General features: G+C 47.1%; 1 protein-coding gene and 1 long non-coding RNA gene across 2 annotated transcripts; one reads left to right on the top strand and one right to left on the bottom strand.

Annotated features, from left to right (window-relative positions):
- The first annotated feature begins 1358 nt into the window (after positions 1-1358).
- Positions 1359-5371, top strand: LOC125946645 (uncharacterized). Its single transcript, XR_007467743.1, has 3 exons — positions 1359-1579; positions 3480-3576; positions 4716-5371. It is a non-coding gene; the product is annotated as an uncharacterized LOC125946645 (long non-coding RNA).
- A 373-nt stretch (positions 5372-5744) lies between these two features.
- LOC119458755 (uncharacterized) lies at positions 5745-18813 on the bottom strand. The gene is made up of 6 exons (XM_037720620.2): positions 18632-18813; positions 17825-18143; positions 13971-14186; positions 8428-8550; positions 6947-7153; positions 5745-5942 (listed from the first exon to the last, which is right to left on the bottom strand). Exons 1-6 carry the CDS (start codon positions 18811-18813, stop codon positions 5745-5747), a joined length of 1245 nt encoding a protein of 414 aa, XP_037576548.1.
- Between the last annotated feature and the right edge of the window lie 250 nt (positions 18814-19063).

Consider the following 19063-nt stretch of genomic DNA (forward strand, 5'->3'; position numbering starts at 1 on the left):
GTACTTGCGTGGACAGCCAAAGGAGCCGGGCTTACTGCTACTGAATGATAAGTCGAAGTCGAAGGTTCGTCCTACGGAGTGCATGGCAGAACTCACCATAAATTACCATACCAACTGGCAGTGGTCCAGTGCCGTCAGCGCCTTCGAAGAGGGATGGGCAGTATGGGAACGCGGGCATGATGAGCGGCATCGGAGCCTGCTGTGGAAGCAGACGACGACGAAGGCGCGAGCAGTGGCACGAGAATATAGCATCCGAGCGACGGAACGCACTCTCGTAGAATCTCCGATCACAATAAAAGATATCTTGGAGGCACAGAGACGAGGAAGGCAACGGTATAGCTTTCCAGACCCATCCTTAGACTCAGCGCAAATGCGGGACTGGCGCCGACTACAAACCCGTACATACCCACACCTACTCCTACTACACCACATACACCCCAGCCGGTACCCCAACACTTGCCCTTGGTGCGGGGGGCGGCCATCTCTTGACCGTATCACATGGTCGTGCCAGAATCGGCCACAAGAAATCCAATCACCCCTTTTGGGGCAAAACTCCAAAAGTAGGCAGTGGGAGGTGTGGCTAGCCAGCACGGTGCGGGAGGACCAACTGGCCCTTCTCGACCAAGCCCGGCGTGCCGCTATCGCTAGTGGGGCCCTGGACTCAGAGACCCACCCACTGGACCTGGATTTAATTTTTTTAATAAAAGTTATACTACTACTACTACTACTCGCACGAACGCGAGGGGCACTATGGGAACGCTGGCATAACAAGCGGCATCGGAGCCAGCTGTAGAAGCAGACGACGACGAAGGCGCGATCAGTGGCACGAACGCGTCACTGCGACTACGCGATTTTTTTGTACCACTCGACTAACCGCAACACCCCCTAGTTGCTAGACGCCGCGTTTTTTTTTTTTTTTTTCAAGGCCATCGCACAACAAGCCCCTCCAGGCTTTCTTGAAAGTTTCCGGTTGGTAGTTTATGCTATCTAGTTTTATTTTTGTAATTTCAAGGCTGGTGCTACAAAACAACGCGGTGAACAATCTCCTAAGATTGGTTTGAGAAAGGCAACACTGTAATCAAATGAAAGCACAGGCAACAATTGCCCGAGTAGCTAACGACGTCTACGGGAAATATTCCTTTTGTTGATTTCGTACTTGCGTGCAAAAACAACGGATACACATGTCTGTGGAACAAAGTCAGCTGGTAATCCACGCTCAATTGCATTCAGTTCCAGAGGTTTGCATAGCTTAGCCTCCACGCTGTAAAACCATCTGCTATAATTTTAGAACCTCGAGGAAATTGGCAATAAAAGTTGCACAAGGGCCTGGAAAACAGATGTGCGCTTAGTCACGCAAACTCAAGGTCGGTGAGCGGAAAACGAGAAAGAACAGTAAAGCAGTGGTATCTATTTGCGCTCACTTTCACGTAGGAAGCTGAAGATAACAAAAGCGACAACGCCCGCCAGTGATGTTGCCACAACGGTATGAAAAACCCCAAGGATCAGCGACCGTACACATGCTCAGACATTGCTTTACTTGGATACTTGCGATTACGTTTCTCGCTGTGCTGGCCATGTGGTAAGTATTATGTCTAAGTACGAACTGTTATCAAAAGGTACCGAGACTACCGCAGATTTCAGGAAAAGTATTGATATACAGCCCACCACAACAGTTCACTGTTATGGCAGGTAGGAAAAACCACTATAGATATAAACTTTCAATATGACGCTACAGCTTGGTTAACATGAGCTTGATGCTATCGGGTCGAGTTCATGATATCGGGTCGATGCTATCGGGTCGATTCTATCGGGTTGGGCATGTTAGCTGACCCAGCCTGAACCGGCCGCGCTTGCGTCAATTTCGCCTACCTTGTTGTCAGTCCAACCCTCGCAGGCAGGTTGACTGAACTCGCCTCGACGCTCGCCTCGACGCTCGCTCGGGGCCACCCACTATCGTTTACAAAAACCCGATGATCATTCTTGCGCTCCATAAGCCAAGTAGACTCAACTTTAATTATCAGGTTTATGTAAACGCCGCTTGTGTGCCCTGGCTTCGCGGCTGTATCAGCTTCATTGTAAACTTCCTGTCCTGTAAAGTTGTGTAGCTAACTATGCATAAACGCTCACCTTGATCAGCTTTCCTACTGGTTCACGAATATGCCCTAGAAGTCTTCTTTCCGGAACGAGCCTCAGCACATTCCGCAATTCACGCTACATTTCAGCAATCCTCTAAAACGGCGACCTTTCCGTTGGGTTTATCATTCAATGAAGATCGAAGTCAATAGAAGCTAAATATGACGAGTGCACTGACTATGCAGTGGCTATCCTTTTTTTTTCTTTTTTTTCTACCTCGCGCTAGCGCCTTATGCTGCTGGCCATATGGGGAGTTGAACGAATAACGCAGGTCGGCACAATGTGCTGAACAGTTGCGGAACAGACGCAGCGCTACAATAAATGTTCGCGGCTAGGCTGAAGACAACTCCGTTCGACACTACGTAAGGAGTATACTGATGGATGGTCAATGCCGTCATCGACCGAGTAGGGCTATTGCTCACCAGACGAGCCTTATCGGATATTGCTGGAGACATTTTTGTCACTACAGCCTTTGAATTTCGGCGGAATACAATGGAACAGAAAGACGTGTGTCAAGCAAACAGTGACATCGATTGCTGAGGAGCGGGAATTCAATTCTGTATGTGCCGCGGCAAGTTCCCGAACATGGGCCAAATTTCCCATGGAATGTGTGTGAAACAGGGTGTCAGCAAGAGGATTGCGCTGGGAATTCTACAAAAAAGTGCTTGGCCCACACCAAGAGTGGCTGTCTGCATTCGTAAGTGATTCCTTCGTAATGCAACCAGTTTCCATGGTTTCTACGGAAACGCTGTTTATAGAGCAAAGGGTACTCTTACCTGCCTGATACGGTGATATTTTTTTTCTGCGTTCGTGTTCGCCATCAGAATTTCAAAATGCCCAATCTTTTTTTTTTTCAAGCCTGCTAAACTTCAAGTACAAGTGGTTTGCCATCTGCTTTCAGCCTCCGTGATCAAGTCAGTCTTTTGAGATCTCTCTTACGCGCAGCGATTACTATTCAAGGTCATGATTGTACACCTTTCAGAAATATGATTCCTCGCGGTATCTCAGGAGAACTTGATCTTAAATAGGTTATAAATAAAACGGCACAGGTGCGGCGCCCTACTGCGTTAAGTTATAACAAAATATTGCAATTGATGTGTCATGGATTATTCTGCCCGCATGTGCAGAGCTCACTTTATGAACAACGTAAGATTTTGTCGCGGCAATAAAACGGCAAACTATGAAAACGGTGCATTACTTTGTCATTGGATGCAGATGCAGCGGGAAACAGAATAAAATGTGGTAACCAATAATGTAAAAGTTAGTTTGAGTACTACTTCATACACGTGATAAAGATGCTATAATGAAAATGTTAGAAAGTTTTTCAAATATCTTTTTTTTTTCAGTGCTGAAGGTGCACGAAATGTTACAGGAAGAAGTTATAACTACGACTTCACCCATTACACAGCGGCGCCCATCACCCAAGAATATTGCAAGGAATTTGTGAGCCCATCATTGCCTCATTATACCATCGTATATTAAGCCGCTTTAATTTACAGCACCCACGCTTCTGGGTTCATATTTTAGATCGTACTAGAGGCTCCATGAGTTGTATTGTGTTAATAGAAGACCACTGCGAATTGACCGAATGCATACACGCAGTGGAAGGCGTTTTGGAAACGCCACAGCATTAATGGTCGTTGTAGGGACGACCAGTGAATTGATGTGAATAACACGAAATACTGAAATTGAATTTCAGGCAAGGTAGATTTAGATAGATAAAAAACGAATTCAATCATTCAATTACACAACATTTTATTCAGAGTCGTAACAAGAAACTATAGACGTAATCAGATAGGTCATAAGAATAGGCGACATAAGTGCGTCTAGGACGTGATTTTCAAGCCCCACGCACAAAGGCTCTCGTACCACTGCAGCCACACATTTATGATGGCATTAGTTTATTCTATGGTAAAACACAGCAGCGTTGTTGTCGAAGAATACGCAGCACTCAGCTGTACTATGAACTAAACTATATTTATGGAAAATACGTTTCCATCACCTACTTCTATCATCGCTCTCACAGGATAGCACAGACCTCGAAAAACAGCTTCGCAGCAGCTTCACATTCTACACAATATTGGTCAAACTGGCGCAATCAGTATGCTACGACTGCCCAAGTAATGCGCAACCACAAAGCATTTTTCGAATATTTTGCGATCCTGAAAACCATTGATAGTGCCCCGGCAATAAAAGGCAACGTTGGGAAAATGCAGGAAACACTGCAGGAAATAAATGAAGGAAATACTGCAGGAAATAAATGCAGGAAATCGGCAAGCTTAAGCGTTTCGATTTCAGCACTGCAGACGATCATTTTACAAGAAAGAACCAGGTGTAGAACCAGTGCTAGGAAGAATTCACCGGTTTCCGACATTCCGCGAATGCCAATGGCTTCATCGGAGCCAGCAGTCACAATGTATCATGTACACTTCTTGAGACGCTGCACGAAACAAATTACGGTACCCCACAGCAATTCAATCATCTTTGTACGTTTACTCAGCCATCAAATATTCATCATCTTATAGCCTAGATTTATCCACTTATTTAAAATGTACTCAGACATATTTTCTTCTCGTTCACAGGTTTGCGAAACGAGTATGTGTCCACGCGGTTGTGTGTGTCCCAGAGGTTTGAGGAGAATTTTCACCTTTGGCCTTCTACACTGTGAACTACCCTGAAGTCTTGTCGGCATATTAAATAATGTAAAGGGCGGCGATGTTTCAGTTTGTCTTTAACTCTGTGTCAACAGCTCTCACGTCTTGTTGAAGCAGGCTGTATTTGGCACCAACAGGCACAAGCGATTCACGTTGTAATTCACATTCTTTTGTTTCGGGCATGCCGGGGTAAAAAGCTTGACAGCGGTAATATAATAGCTGGTGGTATTGGTTATATACGTGGACATATTTTTTTTTTCGCACTGCTGGAAATGTGTTTTCTATTCAGCAGGAACCACGTCGCGGTCGGGCTTCCCAAAAACACTGAATGGGAATTTTTCCATTCTAAAGGGTCCATTATATGTAAATGCCTCATCCAATTGCACCGCAGCCTGTTTCTAAGCACACACTTTCATACGAACCGTACGTTTTAAAGTTTGAAATGGGCCGTTGCTTTGAAAGCCAGTGAACCTGGGAATGAAAACTTACGTTATATAAGTTTTAAAAAGAAGGTCGCGTTACCACTTTTTGAGAACTATACACGCGTCCACGCCATCAGAATTGTTCGCGTACACCTATGTGCGTCCCGCTCTAGCAATAACTTTTCGAGGCTCAGACTCGCTCCAACAGTCTCGGTTACTAGACAGACAATAAAGGCTACTCAAAAAATGAACGAAAACGCGTGAAATGAATATTTCTAAATATTTTTGTTTGAAATTTGCTAGTGAGGCAAACTCTTCAGCATTCCCCTAAAACAACAAATTCCTGCAGCAATCTAGCGAAGCAGGTATCATCAAACGAATAAGTACATAAATGAAAGAAAGATCGCTTAAGTGCTGCAACTCGTGGCAACCGCCGAGCGCAACCACAAGCGAAAATGCGGCGCGGCGCCGCCCTGGTGTCAGGAAATAGTAGCGCCTGCAGCGAAAAATACACTCGGCAAATGCCGTGCCACAGTCACGGTTCCACTCCCGTCTCAGCGATGGCAGCCACCAGGGGAGAGTCCCTCGTAGTCGGCCCTCCGGCATAAACGCAGTTCCCGCCGAAGTCGTCCAAAAATAAGTCATACACGGCAACCGGTGTGTCGCCCATCTTGCTGTAGTACGACTTGCGCATGCGCGTAACCAGTTCCTCGGGGCCCGCGAACAAGGCGAGCTGAACAACAGTGAAGGAATGAACACGCGTCTGTGAGGGCAGGCTGACAAGGAAACGATGCGTGCACATGAACTCCTTTGCCTAGCCTGACCACTTTTTTACAGAGGATATTGATAGCAAAGCCTAATGCTTTAGGCTCGAGTTTTCTGATAGAATTACTAGAGTTAAGTACTCATGGCACTCCAATCGGTCGGCGGCCATAGGAATGAACGCTAGTACATTCGCAAGCATTCATTGCTCTAGTCTTCCTTCTTGTGGCTTCAGAAGCTCTTGTGGCATCACTTATACAGTTTATCTGCCTCCGTTGGCTTTAATTTCTAAGCGATTATACTTTACTAAATGCATGAAGCTACAAAGGCGCCACGTACATGCAAAATCACGGTAAATTGCTGCATTTCTGGCGCAATAATTCGTTGCATGTGATCAGCGTGCAAAGTCATAAACTCGCTTGAATCCGGAAAGACGAGCTTTTTGGTATTTTCGAGAACGCTTTCTTATTTCTTGCAACGCTTGGACCTAACAGTGTAGGGAACTTAAGAAAGGTCCACACCCCCGTCTGTCTGCGAATGTTAAACATTACTTACGGCGCTAAGAACAAACACAATTGGCGAAGGTGAACGAAGAGTAAAAGGAGGCGGGGCGCAATTTGGTGGGATTGGTAACTTAAAACCAAAGACCACGTTCGAAGAAAACACGCTGACTTCGTGTGATTGAAACCACACGGACACTATACCATGAAAACACATGGTCGCTATCATCGTGGCGCACGGTAACTTTACCAGATAAAACAGATAGACCGAGCGCTCAATTGCGACATAGTAGCACGCAAGCAGCTTACAACGGTTGGGTGGCTGTTTATCGCCACCCCTCTCCAAAAGGCCAAATAAAAAGGCGCATCGTCAGGTGCCTTAGAAATCTCAAAACATTCCGGCGTTCCGTCAACCAATTTTGTTTCTTTAGGGACAGACTACGACGCATTCGCAGCCGTCGAGGCGCCTTCTCACCTCGGTGCTACCGGTGGTCTGCTGCCGGATGGCGTAGGCGCACTCGCTGTCGCCGTCGAAGACACCCTTGGGCATGCGGCACACGTGGTCGTAGCTCGTCTTGTTCGTCTGCACCGTGGGGCCGTCGAAGACACTGGACGGTGTGCCGGCATCCAGCAGCCGCGGGGAGCTCAGCGGCAGAGTCGCCCGGAACACGTCGGCGCCGAGCTACGATCGACAAGCCCACGCACAAGCCGGTGTTTCAGCAACCACCGTGGTGGCGTAGTGGATTCGGTTTTGCGCTGCTAAGCCCGAGATAGCGGGATCAAATCCCGGCCCCGACGGCCGCATTTCTATGGGAGCAAAATGGCAAAATATTCGTCTACAGTGCATTGGGTGCACCTCAGAGAACCCCAGACGGTCAAAATTAGCCTGTGATACCCTTCTGCCCCCCCCCCCCCCCCCCCCCCCCCGCCTTCTTACGGCATGTCTCATAATTGTGGTTTTTGCCCGTAAAAGTGAGAACCTAGCAAATTTTCTTAACGTATTTCAGCATATAGTATTTCAATGCGGGCACACCGTTAACACCAAACGTACCTTCCGCCTCCACCGCGTTGGCAGCGCTACTGACTCTTAAGCCAATTTTCTTAATTATATGACAACAATCGATCTCAACTGAAATGAGTTTTGGGTATAGAAAGGTCTAATTGTTATTCACAATAATAACACAATCCTGAAACCGCTCGGTGTTCAACCGATTCAAATAAAATGGCTTGTAATTTAATGAAAAGTAAATTTAGTAACTGATCAAGAGTTCGACCTTCCGCTAATCAGTACTTGGGTTGTCAAGCGTTTTCTTTTTCTATTTGACAAAATATCATAAACCTAAACGTTCAAGTGAGCACCCGTGGATCTACAATCAAAATTAAAATAATTTTGCAATTCAGTAAGGGTTCTCCCAATTCGTGCAAGCTCACGTATTTTTCTCAAAATTGTAAGTGTTAGAGGTAATCAGTCTGTATTAATTACTCCATAAACAACTTAACACAACTGCTATATTCCTTACCTAACAACTGGTTAACATACCGCTTCCTCAATTTTATTTTCAACGTATCCACATCGTAAGTGTTTAGCTCAAGGTCGTAACATGCCTAAAATATAGGAGCCCGAATAAACTTATTGAAGCTTCATTTTGTTTTCACTTCGAGAAAGCCAGCCTCGTTCGCGCCTGGTTCCGAAATGCCAGAAATTCAGCCGAAGTTTTTTTTCTGAATGCACCTTTTGTACAACTATACACAATTTGTTCATGATACCACCTCCTGTAAAACTTCTGTTGCGATATTGTCTGCGAAAGTTGTGCCCATAAAATTTTTAAATCTTTACAATTTCATTTTTGGTCCACACGCATTCTTTTTGTACACCGGCGCGGTAAGTACACAAGTGCGTCGGCATTCAATGGAATTGGGCAAAGCACTCGCTCTGTGGCGAGTCTGGCCACTTACGGCAATGGAATAGATGACCTTCGCTGCCTGGAACGGATTGGCCGTCTCCTGGAAGACGTGGTCCCGGATGGCGAGGTACGATGCCGTCGCGAACTCACGCCTCCCAGAGCAGTCCAGTAATCCCTGATGAGTAGCGACAAAACGAAACATACGTGCAAGGCTGGTTGTTTTTGATCCAATCAAATGCATATATTGAGACATCCGTGAACTGAAGCCTAACTGAAGCGAATAAATTGAATCTTCTTCAACTACATGCGATACGTACAATTGTGTTTGTATTTATGCTATGTGCAATGTGTAATGTAATGCAATGGTAATATTTATGCACTAGAACGTTAAGAAATTATCATCATCATTCGCCTATTTTCATGTCGACTGCAGAACGAAGGCCTATCCCTGTAATCTCCAATTACCGATGTCGTGCACCTAGCTGATTACAACTTACGCCTGCGAATTTCCTAATTTCATTACCCCTCCGAGTTTTCTTCCGTCCTGGACTGCGCTTCCCTTGCCTTGGCACCTATTCTGCAACTATAATGTCCCGGTTATCTACCCTACCCAATAACTCGCCTGCCCAGCCCATTTTTTTATCTTAATGTCAACTAGAATATCGGCTATCCCCGCTTGCTCGCTGATCCACACCGCTCTCTTACTGTTTCTTAACGTTACGCCTAGCATTTTCTGAGTGAGCGATAGTTCTACTTACTCCAGGTACAAACCCAGAAAACACCTGGTTCCGTAAATCTGACCTTCAAGCTCAGCCAAGGTCAAACTGGGGCTTAGCCTGCCACTACCGGCGGCTGTCGTGCACGCCACGTGGGCGCCCACATCTTGAAAGCGATCTGCGATGTGGACTAAAGTGCGCCGAGTGCTGGTAGCTTTGTATGCGCTGTAGTTTCGACACTCACTTCACGTTGAAGCGAGGCGCAGCATGAAGGTCAATTCGCTCGCTACGGCTGCCACGCCGAGCAGCGTCTGAGTTGTCTTGTGGTGCAATTGCATTTGCTGACGACGCCGAGCAGCGTCTGTGTCCTTTCCCAAAGCAAGCAAAACCGTGCTGTCGCTCGGCACACTTTGTTTAACCGCCTTCAGCCACGGCAATTTCTTTATTCATTTGCTCCTTGCACGCTTCTTAACTGCTTCTCGAGCTTCTTTGTTAACCTCCACGTTTCTGTCTCATATGTTGGCATTGGTAGAATGCAATGATTGTACAATTTTCTTTTCAAGGAAAGTGGTAAGCTCCTGGTCATGATTTGGTAATGCCTGCCGCGTGCACTCTAACCCATTTTTATTCTTCTGTAAATTTTCTTTTCGTGATCAGAAAATTGAGAATTGACGTAGATAAAGTTACTGTACAGACTCTAGATGCTGACAGGCGATCCCGAATTCTTGTCCCCTTGCCAGCTACTGAACGCGATCCTTGTCTTCTGCAAATTAATCTTCAACCCCACTCTTCCAATGTCTCTGTAATGTCCTCTATCATTTTTTTGTTATTCGTCCCCAGGGTTGCTGAACAGTACAACGTCATCTGCAAACCGAAGGTTGCTGAGATATTCACTGTTGATCTTCACTCCTAAGCCTTCCCAGTCTAATAGCTTGAATACTTCCTCTATGCATGCAATGGATAGCATGGAGAGATTGTGTCTCCTTGCCTGACCGCTTTCTTGATAGGTAAAGTTCTACTTTTCTGGAAAACCAAGGTAGCTCTGGAATCTTTATTGATATATCAAGATTCACGTATGCCTCATGAACCTCTTTATAGCGCAACGCCTCTATGACTGCTGGTAACTCAGCTGAATAAAATGCCTTTTCATATTCTATGAAAGCCATATAGCGCGGTTAATTGTACTGTGCAGATTTCTGGATTACCTGATTGATGACATCGATGAGATCTATTATAGAATCTCTCTTCCTGAAGCCAGCCTGTTCTCTTGCATGAATAAGTGTTGCCATGATCTTATTCGAAATTAGCTTAGTGAATATTTCATACAATACTGAAAGCAACCTAATAAACCGATAATTCCTCAGTACTTTACCGTCTTCCTTCTTATGGATTAGTATAACGTGGGCGTTCTTCCAGCTCTCTGGTACACTTGAAGTCGTCAGGCATTGCGTATAAAGGGCCGCAAGCATTTCCCGCGTGATATCTCCTGCATCTTCTCCTGCCGTTTTTGCCCGGGTCATGTCTTGCAATGCCCTTATAACTTCATCGCTAGTTTTAAAAAGAGCATCGATCTTGTTCATCGCTACATCAAATGAAGGTAGTAAGGCTGCTCCGGGTTTTCTTCTGCTGATTTTACTATACCACCGAAACTGCTGATGACATTAGCCTGCTTATATTTCTGTGCAGACATCTTACCTTCTCCTATGCAAAGTTTTCTTCTGACCGATTTCATGCTGCGGCAGTTTTTTACTGCTTCCGCAATATTTTTCACGTTATAACTTCTTATTTCCCTTACTTTGTCCTTGTACATCGGTTCTGACAGTTCAGCAAAATTCATCTGCTCTCTTGAGTTTAACAATTTCATGCTATATCGCTTATTTACTAGGTCCTTTGTTACTTGGGAAAGTTTAACCTCCCCATCTTTCCCTCTTCGTTCTCTCTCTCTCTCTCTTACCTACTGGTTGCACTGATGCCATACCTCCCACATCAACTGCTGCTCCTGAAATCAGCCTAGTTACGGTTTCATTCATTACCTTATGTTACCTTCATCTTCCTGTTCTAAAACTGCGTATTTGTTTGCGAGCACCAGCCTGAATTGGTCTGATTTTACCCTTACTGCGTCTACGTTGGCCTGTTTCTTCTAATTTTACTCTTTCTCTCTTCAAATTGAGACAAATTCTAGACTTCACTAACCTATGGTCACTACACTTTACCTTACCTACCACTTCTACATCCTGCACTATGCTGGGATCGGCCTGAAAATATAGTGGACTATAGAGGAGGACTCGCACTTATATACGAACTTCAGCTTAGAAGCCCGGTGTTCTAATTACGCACCACGCCACCAGCTAACAAATTATGCCAGAACGCAAACACCAAGGTAAGTGGATGCACTGTGTGGTGCGTTGGCACATGTTGATGCGTTGACGAAGTTGATGCGTGGTGCTTGTCCAGGGTTTCATTTAGATGCGCTTGAGCACAAGGTCGAACGTTCCGTTCACCGGCCGCGGCAATCACATTATATTGAGGGTGCAGTACAAAAAAAAAAAAAAAACTAAGCTCATTTAGCGTTCATTGGGTGCCATAAAGAAGGCCGGGTGGCCGTGAAAAATTCGGAGCTCTGTCCTACGCCGTCCCTCTTAGCCCGCTGTACCATTTCTGAAAGTTTCCAAACCCCAAATTTAAATTTTCCGAGTGTATAAGCATTCAGCTACCATTCACCCAACGCGCGTGCAGTCTGAGGTGCAAACAATTTGCGAGCAGTATATGCCACACACGCACACTTAGTCAGCCCTCCGCAAGGTGGACTTTGCAGAGTACTCGTCAATTTTTGCCAACCCTTGGTTGCGGGTATGACTCCCAGTTCAAGTGTGAGATAAACTAAAATCGCCTCCTCTGTCAATGTCAACGCGGTGAGCCCCGCTATGCAAGCTTGGGTGCTATGATGCACGACATCTGGGGCGCTATAACGTAAAATGATTCCAAACTGTTTTGACTCCACACTCCTGACGGCAAATTTACATAACCACCGACGCAAGCATCGGGCGGTGACCCGCAGCGTTGTCTGAACAACCCAATCGAACACACTCCTCGTTTATAGGAGGTCACCTTTGTTCGCTTTCAAAACCAACAACATTATCTACACTCAGCGGTTCTTCTTTTCTAATTGGCTGACAAGAGGCGAGGAGCACGCTCTAGTGGAGACGGTTTCTATGGGGCCGAGCCAGCACAGTGAAAATAGATAACCGCATGAAGAGGGTAGTGCCGGCTTCTCCGATTGGTCCGCTTGGCCTTACTTAGCTTGCGGTGGCTGGTTGAAAATCGCGGCGGCGTGCAAGAATACCACTAAAACGGATCCTCAGCAAGGAAGAGTTGGCAGAGCGATGTCGCATGCATGCCGAAAGGGCTCGATAACGCTTTACTGCCACGCAAAAACGTTCATCATGCGCAAATAAGTACATACTCACCGGCAGGTGCGAGTAGTGAGGGCCTGAGCGATCGGCGGGCAGCCATATTCTATTCCTTTCAGAACGAGACAGTCTGTGGCTATTCAGAAAAATTTTCAGTTTTGTTCCGCATTTTAATGCTTTTTTTCGCGTACACGTCACTTTGACGTGGTGAGTTTTCGCGGCTTTGTGAAGTCGCGTGACAGACAGGCAAAGTGGGCGTAGCCAGAAAACATGGGACCATAGCAGAGGGCTAATGGTGAAAAGGCGTCAAATCAGGAATGATTATTTTTCTTTTGTGCGGTTTAATCGTGCATAATCAGTGTGTACACGTTAAATCAGATGGGGGAGCTATCGCGGTTTTCGTGACGGCGCGTGACAGACAGGCGAAGTTTGGAGTGGCCCGAAAATGTTTTGACCAATCGTGAAGGCTGATTGCAGAAATGGGAATCAAAACAGTTTGGAATCATGTTACGTTAAGCGCCCCCGCTTTGACAGAAAACCGTCGGCGTTCGTCAGCCCCCCCCCCCCCCCCCCCCCACCCCTCCCCAAGAAAAATATCCGTTGCTTGACTACTGAAATAAGCTTGACTTGAAAACTTAAAACCATCAATTTGAGCTCCCATCTAATACTTTCGCCCATCACGTTGTGCCGCGGCTCAAGAAAAGCACACCACACGAACACGATCAGCACATGGTCATGCTCATGTGCTGGTCCTGGCCTGATTACCGATTCCAAGATGCAAAGGTTTTGGTAAGGAAGTACAGTGCAATCCGTTGTTAAAACAAAACACACGAGCATAGAGCACGTGCAAATTTTTCACCCTACAAGTATAAAATCGCCCGGACGACTTGCGGTTCGTGGTGCTCGTCTATTATTGAACCAACTCTACAGGGCACCGACATAGCTTTAGCCAGAACTTATAACTAGGGTGCCAGCACAGTGTGAACGACACGTTAGAGCGTCTCCTTTAACAGTGATCCGCAGTGCACCCGATTGGACACCACGTGGAGACGAAGTGTGGATAGCTTTCTACTTTCACCGGTTTAAGTGTCGCCTCGAGCAAGAGTCGCGTTCTTAACAACGTATTTAACGAAGGCATTTCCAGGGGCAAATGATTTCACATAAAATATTATGCAGAAATGATCAACAGATGATGGCCAATGTAAGCGAATAGCCCGAATTTCGAGGTAACGAACAAAAGACTGAAAGCGTGAGCAAGCGAGCGGACTAACGAACGCACCAGCAAACAAACGAAGAACGAACGGGCGAACGCACGAACGAACGAACTAACACACGAACGTTTTCCTCGCCGAGTCCGACCATCAACCAACCGCGAAAACAGCCGAAACAGCCAATGAAAGCTATTTGCTGTAAAATTATTCGCATTCTATTCAGTGCTTAAACAGCATTTTTTTTTTTCAGCAGTATACCTTTCGACGAAGTGTGTGCGTCGTAACGATGACGTAGTCCGTGTAGCGCGTCAGGCTGATGAGCCAGAACTTGCGCACCAGCTCTAGCACTGGCGGCACCGTGAGGATCAGGCTCATCCTTTTTAGGTACAACGCCTCGAGAAAGGCGCGGAAATAGGCTGGTGTAAATTCCTTGTCGCAATAGCCGCCTGGACGGTCCCAGTGGATGTTCACACCCTGTAGCAAATGCCAAAAAACGGAGAAAAGATAATGAAGTGAAGGTTTCTCGACTGGCCAATACTGTGTATTTAAAAGCCCACAAGCGAACTGCTCCGGTAGCGGGACGGTCACACTTATTGTGCCTTCATGACACACAAGCAATCTCACTGAATGTGTCGTACCTCAAGTAGGCGTCTAAATGCCAATGCGATGTTTGTGCGAAGGACTGCCTCGAGAACGCAGTACGTACTCGATGGCACTTAAACATTCAATGACGCTGCTAAAACATTCGCCCGATCCGGTCGCCATTAACTGCGGCAGCGATGGCCGCTCACTGCCCTGATATAATGCTGTCGTTAAAGCTATAATGATAACTGCCAAATTGCAACACCACTCCGATGATTCCTTGAACTCACTCCCCAATAGAGTAGGCTCCCGTGAAAAACATATTTCCCCATAATGTCGCAAATCCGTAGAAACTACAGTATACGATTTGTTTTACGCGAGAGCAAACAATTTGAAATGCGAGAGCAAAACTTGGCTCCTTTTGCGACCTCGCTGTCACCAGAAGGCCGTGGCAGAAAAACGCTACGCCAATTACGTCATCTTCATGTACTCAAAAAAAATGTGGTTGATCCCTCTTATATAGGAATCGGTATAGAACACGAAAGTGAAACGTGTCTTCACAGAAGTAGTGTAATGTTTATTGCACATTGATATATAATGTCTATTGGTGTTTTGTGGCTAAAGCGCCCTTAGGCGTTGATGCACCCACGCTGACGCCTGGTGGCACGTCTCCTCCATCACGACTACCAACGTCGATGACCATGAGCAACCGTCGTGCATATGGAAGCTGCACTACGCTGCACACGCTAGCACAACGCGAAAGACGAAGCACGTAACTGACACACTAATACAACGCGCAAGACAAAGCACGTAACTGAATCGTCACCGAGTCAAATCAGCGCGTACAGCGCGTCGTAATTGCAGCCTCCGCGATCAACTTCAGAAACATTTTCAGAGCTAATTGCGGAGGCCACGCTCCGCTGTGCTGAGTACGGTGAACGCCACCTAGGTGGCGTTGGTAGTGCTTCTTGATGCCAGCGTCCCTTCGAATGCTGGCATCGAGGCGTCGTAGTACTGAGACCACCGAAGCGTTCACTGTCGGTGCGCGTTAAGGCCGGAATACATGGAGCGAATAACCGGCGTCCGAGCGAAGAACTTCGTCGGGCGGCGAACGTCCGACGGCCGGCGTCAAGAAATTTGCCGTCCGCAGCCGATCTGCCTGTCCAAACATTTTCGTCGGGCGAACGCCGCCGCCGGAAGCGTCTAGCGCGCAGCGGTGGACGACAGCCAATCAGGAGGCACTAGTTCCGGTCGCAATGCATGCTGGTGTTTCGCGCGCGCGCGCCTTTTCGCGTCGTCTGCAATCGCGTTGGTGTTGCCGTGTCTGCATGTCTCTGCACCGATTGAGTAGTTCCTAGTATGATCTCTCAGGAATCGCGTTGTATTTGTACATCCCATATCCGCTGATCTGCGAGGAAACAGACAAGCAGTGCAAGCTCTCTACAACAACCTTCAACAGAAATCTTCTGATCTCAGAGGCCACATGCTGTCGTCATGCCTATCTCCCGACTTCCCCGATAGATGGCGTTGGCATCGGATATTTCTTTCGCTAGGCTTAGACGCGTAATAAACGAGAAGCGATCTCGAAAACTACTCAAGGTTATCCATAATACTCTGTCGTCGAAGCGGCCTGAGACTAAGCGAAAGCCGTTTACGCAGTCATTTGCTTCCAACTAAGTGAATTCTACAAGGACAACGCCAAATTCAGTTCGAAGCGGGCGGCCGGGACCGCCGCCAACACGGCGGCCAACGCGCGGCGGCGTTCGCCGCATGTATTGCAACACAGCAAACATCCTGCGTCGTGTCGCCGCGTCGTTACTTGACGCGTGAAGTTCGTCGAGAAAGTTCGCTCCATGTATCCCGGGCTTTAGTGTCATAATGCAGTACTTCTCTTTTCTGCTCATAGGCGGCGGCACCGCCCCGAGCAAGAGCGCGGGTACACGGAGGAGTGTTAGATATATAAGGCGCGTCTGTGTAGCTCTCTGCGAATGCGTTTGTGGCGCAATGGGTTAAACGCTCGGCGATCTATCGTCGCGGACCGAGAGGTCGTGGGTTCGATTCCCAAATTTTGCATGTTTGTGGAACTTTTTCTTCTGGTTTCTTTCTTTGTATTATGTTCTATGACGTATTTCCGTGACGGAAATACGTCAGTGAAGTCTTGGTGGACCCCGGAATAAAACACTTTCGTGTTAAAAAAAAAAGCGGCCAAGGTGACAATTCGATCCTCATCCCCACCGCCACTGGTATACCAATCCCTAGCCGAGCGCGCCAACAACTCCGCCACCCTTGCAACAGGCGACAGTGATCAATATTTTTGATCTTGTGAACGTTTTGGAGCTCTGCCTGGTGGGCGATTCACTAGATGGCCGAGCGAACGGCTGCGGAGTAGGGAGCCTTTATACAAGCGCCTTGCATGCAGGCTCCCTACTGCGGAGAGAGCACGGCGAGCTACAGCCGCTAGCTCTGCCTTTCGTGTTGTCGAGTATCCGCAGACGCCGTCGGAGGGAGCTCATGGACGACCACGACTAATAGGATGCAACGCGCTGCATGGTTCCCGTCGGACGACGACTACGACATCCCCTCAGCGTATGAGATGAAGTTCGCCTATACGAATTTGATGAAGAAATGTAGGGTCAACACCATGGTGACACTCGGAAAAGCACTGTCATCGCTCGGCAAAGTGCTCTCATCGTGCTGAAAAGTGCTGTCATCGAGAGAGAACGCTCAACGCAATGTGTGTGAAACGATACTTTAATGAGAACTTCGCAAATAAAACATAGCTGAGAGATCGCAATATGGCCAGTTGGTACTATTGCAACGCTCGGCAACAACGCAAACGCACGAATTTCAGCACCATTTCCACACTACACTAAACTCAGCGAGATAACTCAGCGACACACTCAGCGACAAGTAATGCTCTCGCATTTACACATCATAACATTTGCGTAGGTGGCCCCCCATAGGTTTCTCATTCAAATTACCTACCGGTCCGTGTTTTTTTTTTTTTTTTTTTTTTGAAAGCACGAACTATAGGTATGAAACCATACAGTGACAACTGAGTCCAGCGCTACCTGAGGCGTCGCCGGAAGTTTGATGAACTTACAAAGAACATATAAATTCTGGCGTTTCATGCTTCCGGGCAAAAAAGAAGTTAAGCACAAAAAGGCTAGGCTCGCACCTTTGCTTTTGGCCACCAAGAGCGAACATTTTCTATTGGAAATTAGAAAGCTCTTGAAAAGTAAACCTTTTTTTATATGAAAAGAAACAAACTCACGCAGAACCCATCTTCTCGCGATGTTTATTCCGAATGATGCGATAGTTTTTGCGATAGTCATCGTTAATGCGTTCATCCGAGAAAAATAAGAGTGCAGTGAACAGAGCCGAAAGAACGTTTGAAGACAAAAGTGCGAAGATCGGACAAATCCGCGAATTAACCATCATTCCTGAACAGTGGGGAGCGCAAGAAAGCCTTCTAGTAATTTCAGTAGAAAACGAAGTATCCACCAATATAAAGCAGAGGATTCACTCACGTCGAAAATAGCACTGACGTTGAACAGCTCCGTGACGACCTTGTCACGCAGCTCGTGTTTCTCCAGCATCTCCACGAAGTTTGGTGAATCGTTGTGCGACCCGCCCAGAGTGAGGTGAAATCGGAGCCGATCACCGCGATGTTTGCGCATTTGCTTTATCCTCTTGAGCTGCTGGACGAACGCCACGTCAATATGGCCATGCTTAAGGTGCACTTTATTATTCCCTGCCGCATTCACGTACGCAGCGTAGAAAATCAGCTCCGAGCAGTACGTTGTTGGCAGTCGTTCCACAACGTACGGACGCCTTGCCGAGAAGTACCTGTGCAAGAAATATAGCGCGAACTCGTCGCCAGCTCTACTCAAGACAAAGGGATCTGGGATCGTCGTCTTGCGCCCAGCATTCACTTTCAAAATTCACCAGCAGTTCCCCGTTCTCAGGAGCACGTGGACTACCCCGTGTTCCTTCGCAAGAGAAGGCGACACCTTTTCCAGTCTCACTTCTAAGTTCATAAGTTCATCAGAAGTAAACATCAGGAGACCACGTGAACACAAGCGCACACAAGCAAGTGGTAATGGAGTTGTACGTGCCTCTCTTTAGCGCCGTTGGAAATAATGTGCAGCAGATCGCACCAAATTGCCCAAAAGAATCACAAGCACCCCATGCACTATGTATTTTTCCATCCCGCCGTTTCAAAGTACGCAGATGAAACTCAAACCAGCCTGAAGCACAACCTCGACCGTTTAGTAAGTTTTACACTGAGCGAATGCTGCGGGGATCGGCACCCTTTCAGGCGAACGCGCACAAACCTGGTGTCGATGACGCAGAGCAGCTTCCGGTACTGCGTTCTGGTGCTTGCCCTGTACGCCACCCTGGTCGTGTTCACTACCGGCACACCTGCTGGTGGATCCGGGTATAGAACTTTATCGCAGGTTCTGAACCGGCCCTCGACGTCATCGTACAGTTCGTCCTGCGATCCGTGGCCATACATGAACGAATGCTTTTATAATACCCTAATAAAACCACGCTGTATAACATCAAAGTGCTACACACGACATATGAGGGACGCCATTGTAGCGAGCGACTACGGGCTTAAAATATAGTACCTATAATTCAGCCTAGACCCGAGACACGGCACGCGAATGTTCATTGCAATGCGTTCTCATCAGACAGAATGGAGCTACCGCAAGCGGGAATCGAACGCGCACCTGAGCGCTCCACATTAAAAAGTGAAACTCTCT

The sequence above is a fragment of the Dermacentor silvarum genome, chromosome 7, assembly GCF_013339745.2.
Source record: "Dermacentor silvarum isolate Dsil-2018 chromosome 7, BIME_Dsil_1.4, whole genome shotgun sequence".
Classification (NCBI taxonomy): domain Eukaryota; kingdom Metazoa; phylum Arthropoda; class Arachnida; order Ixodida; family Ixodidae; genus Dermacentor; species Dermacentor silvarum.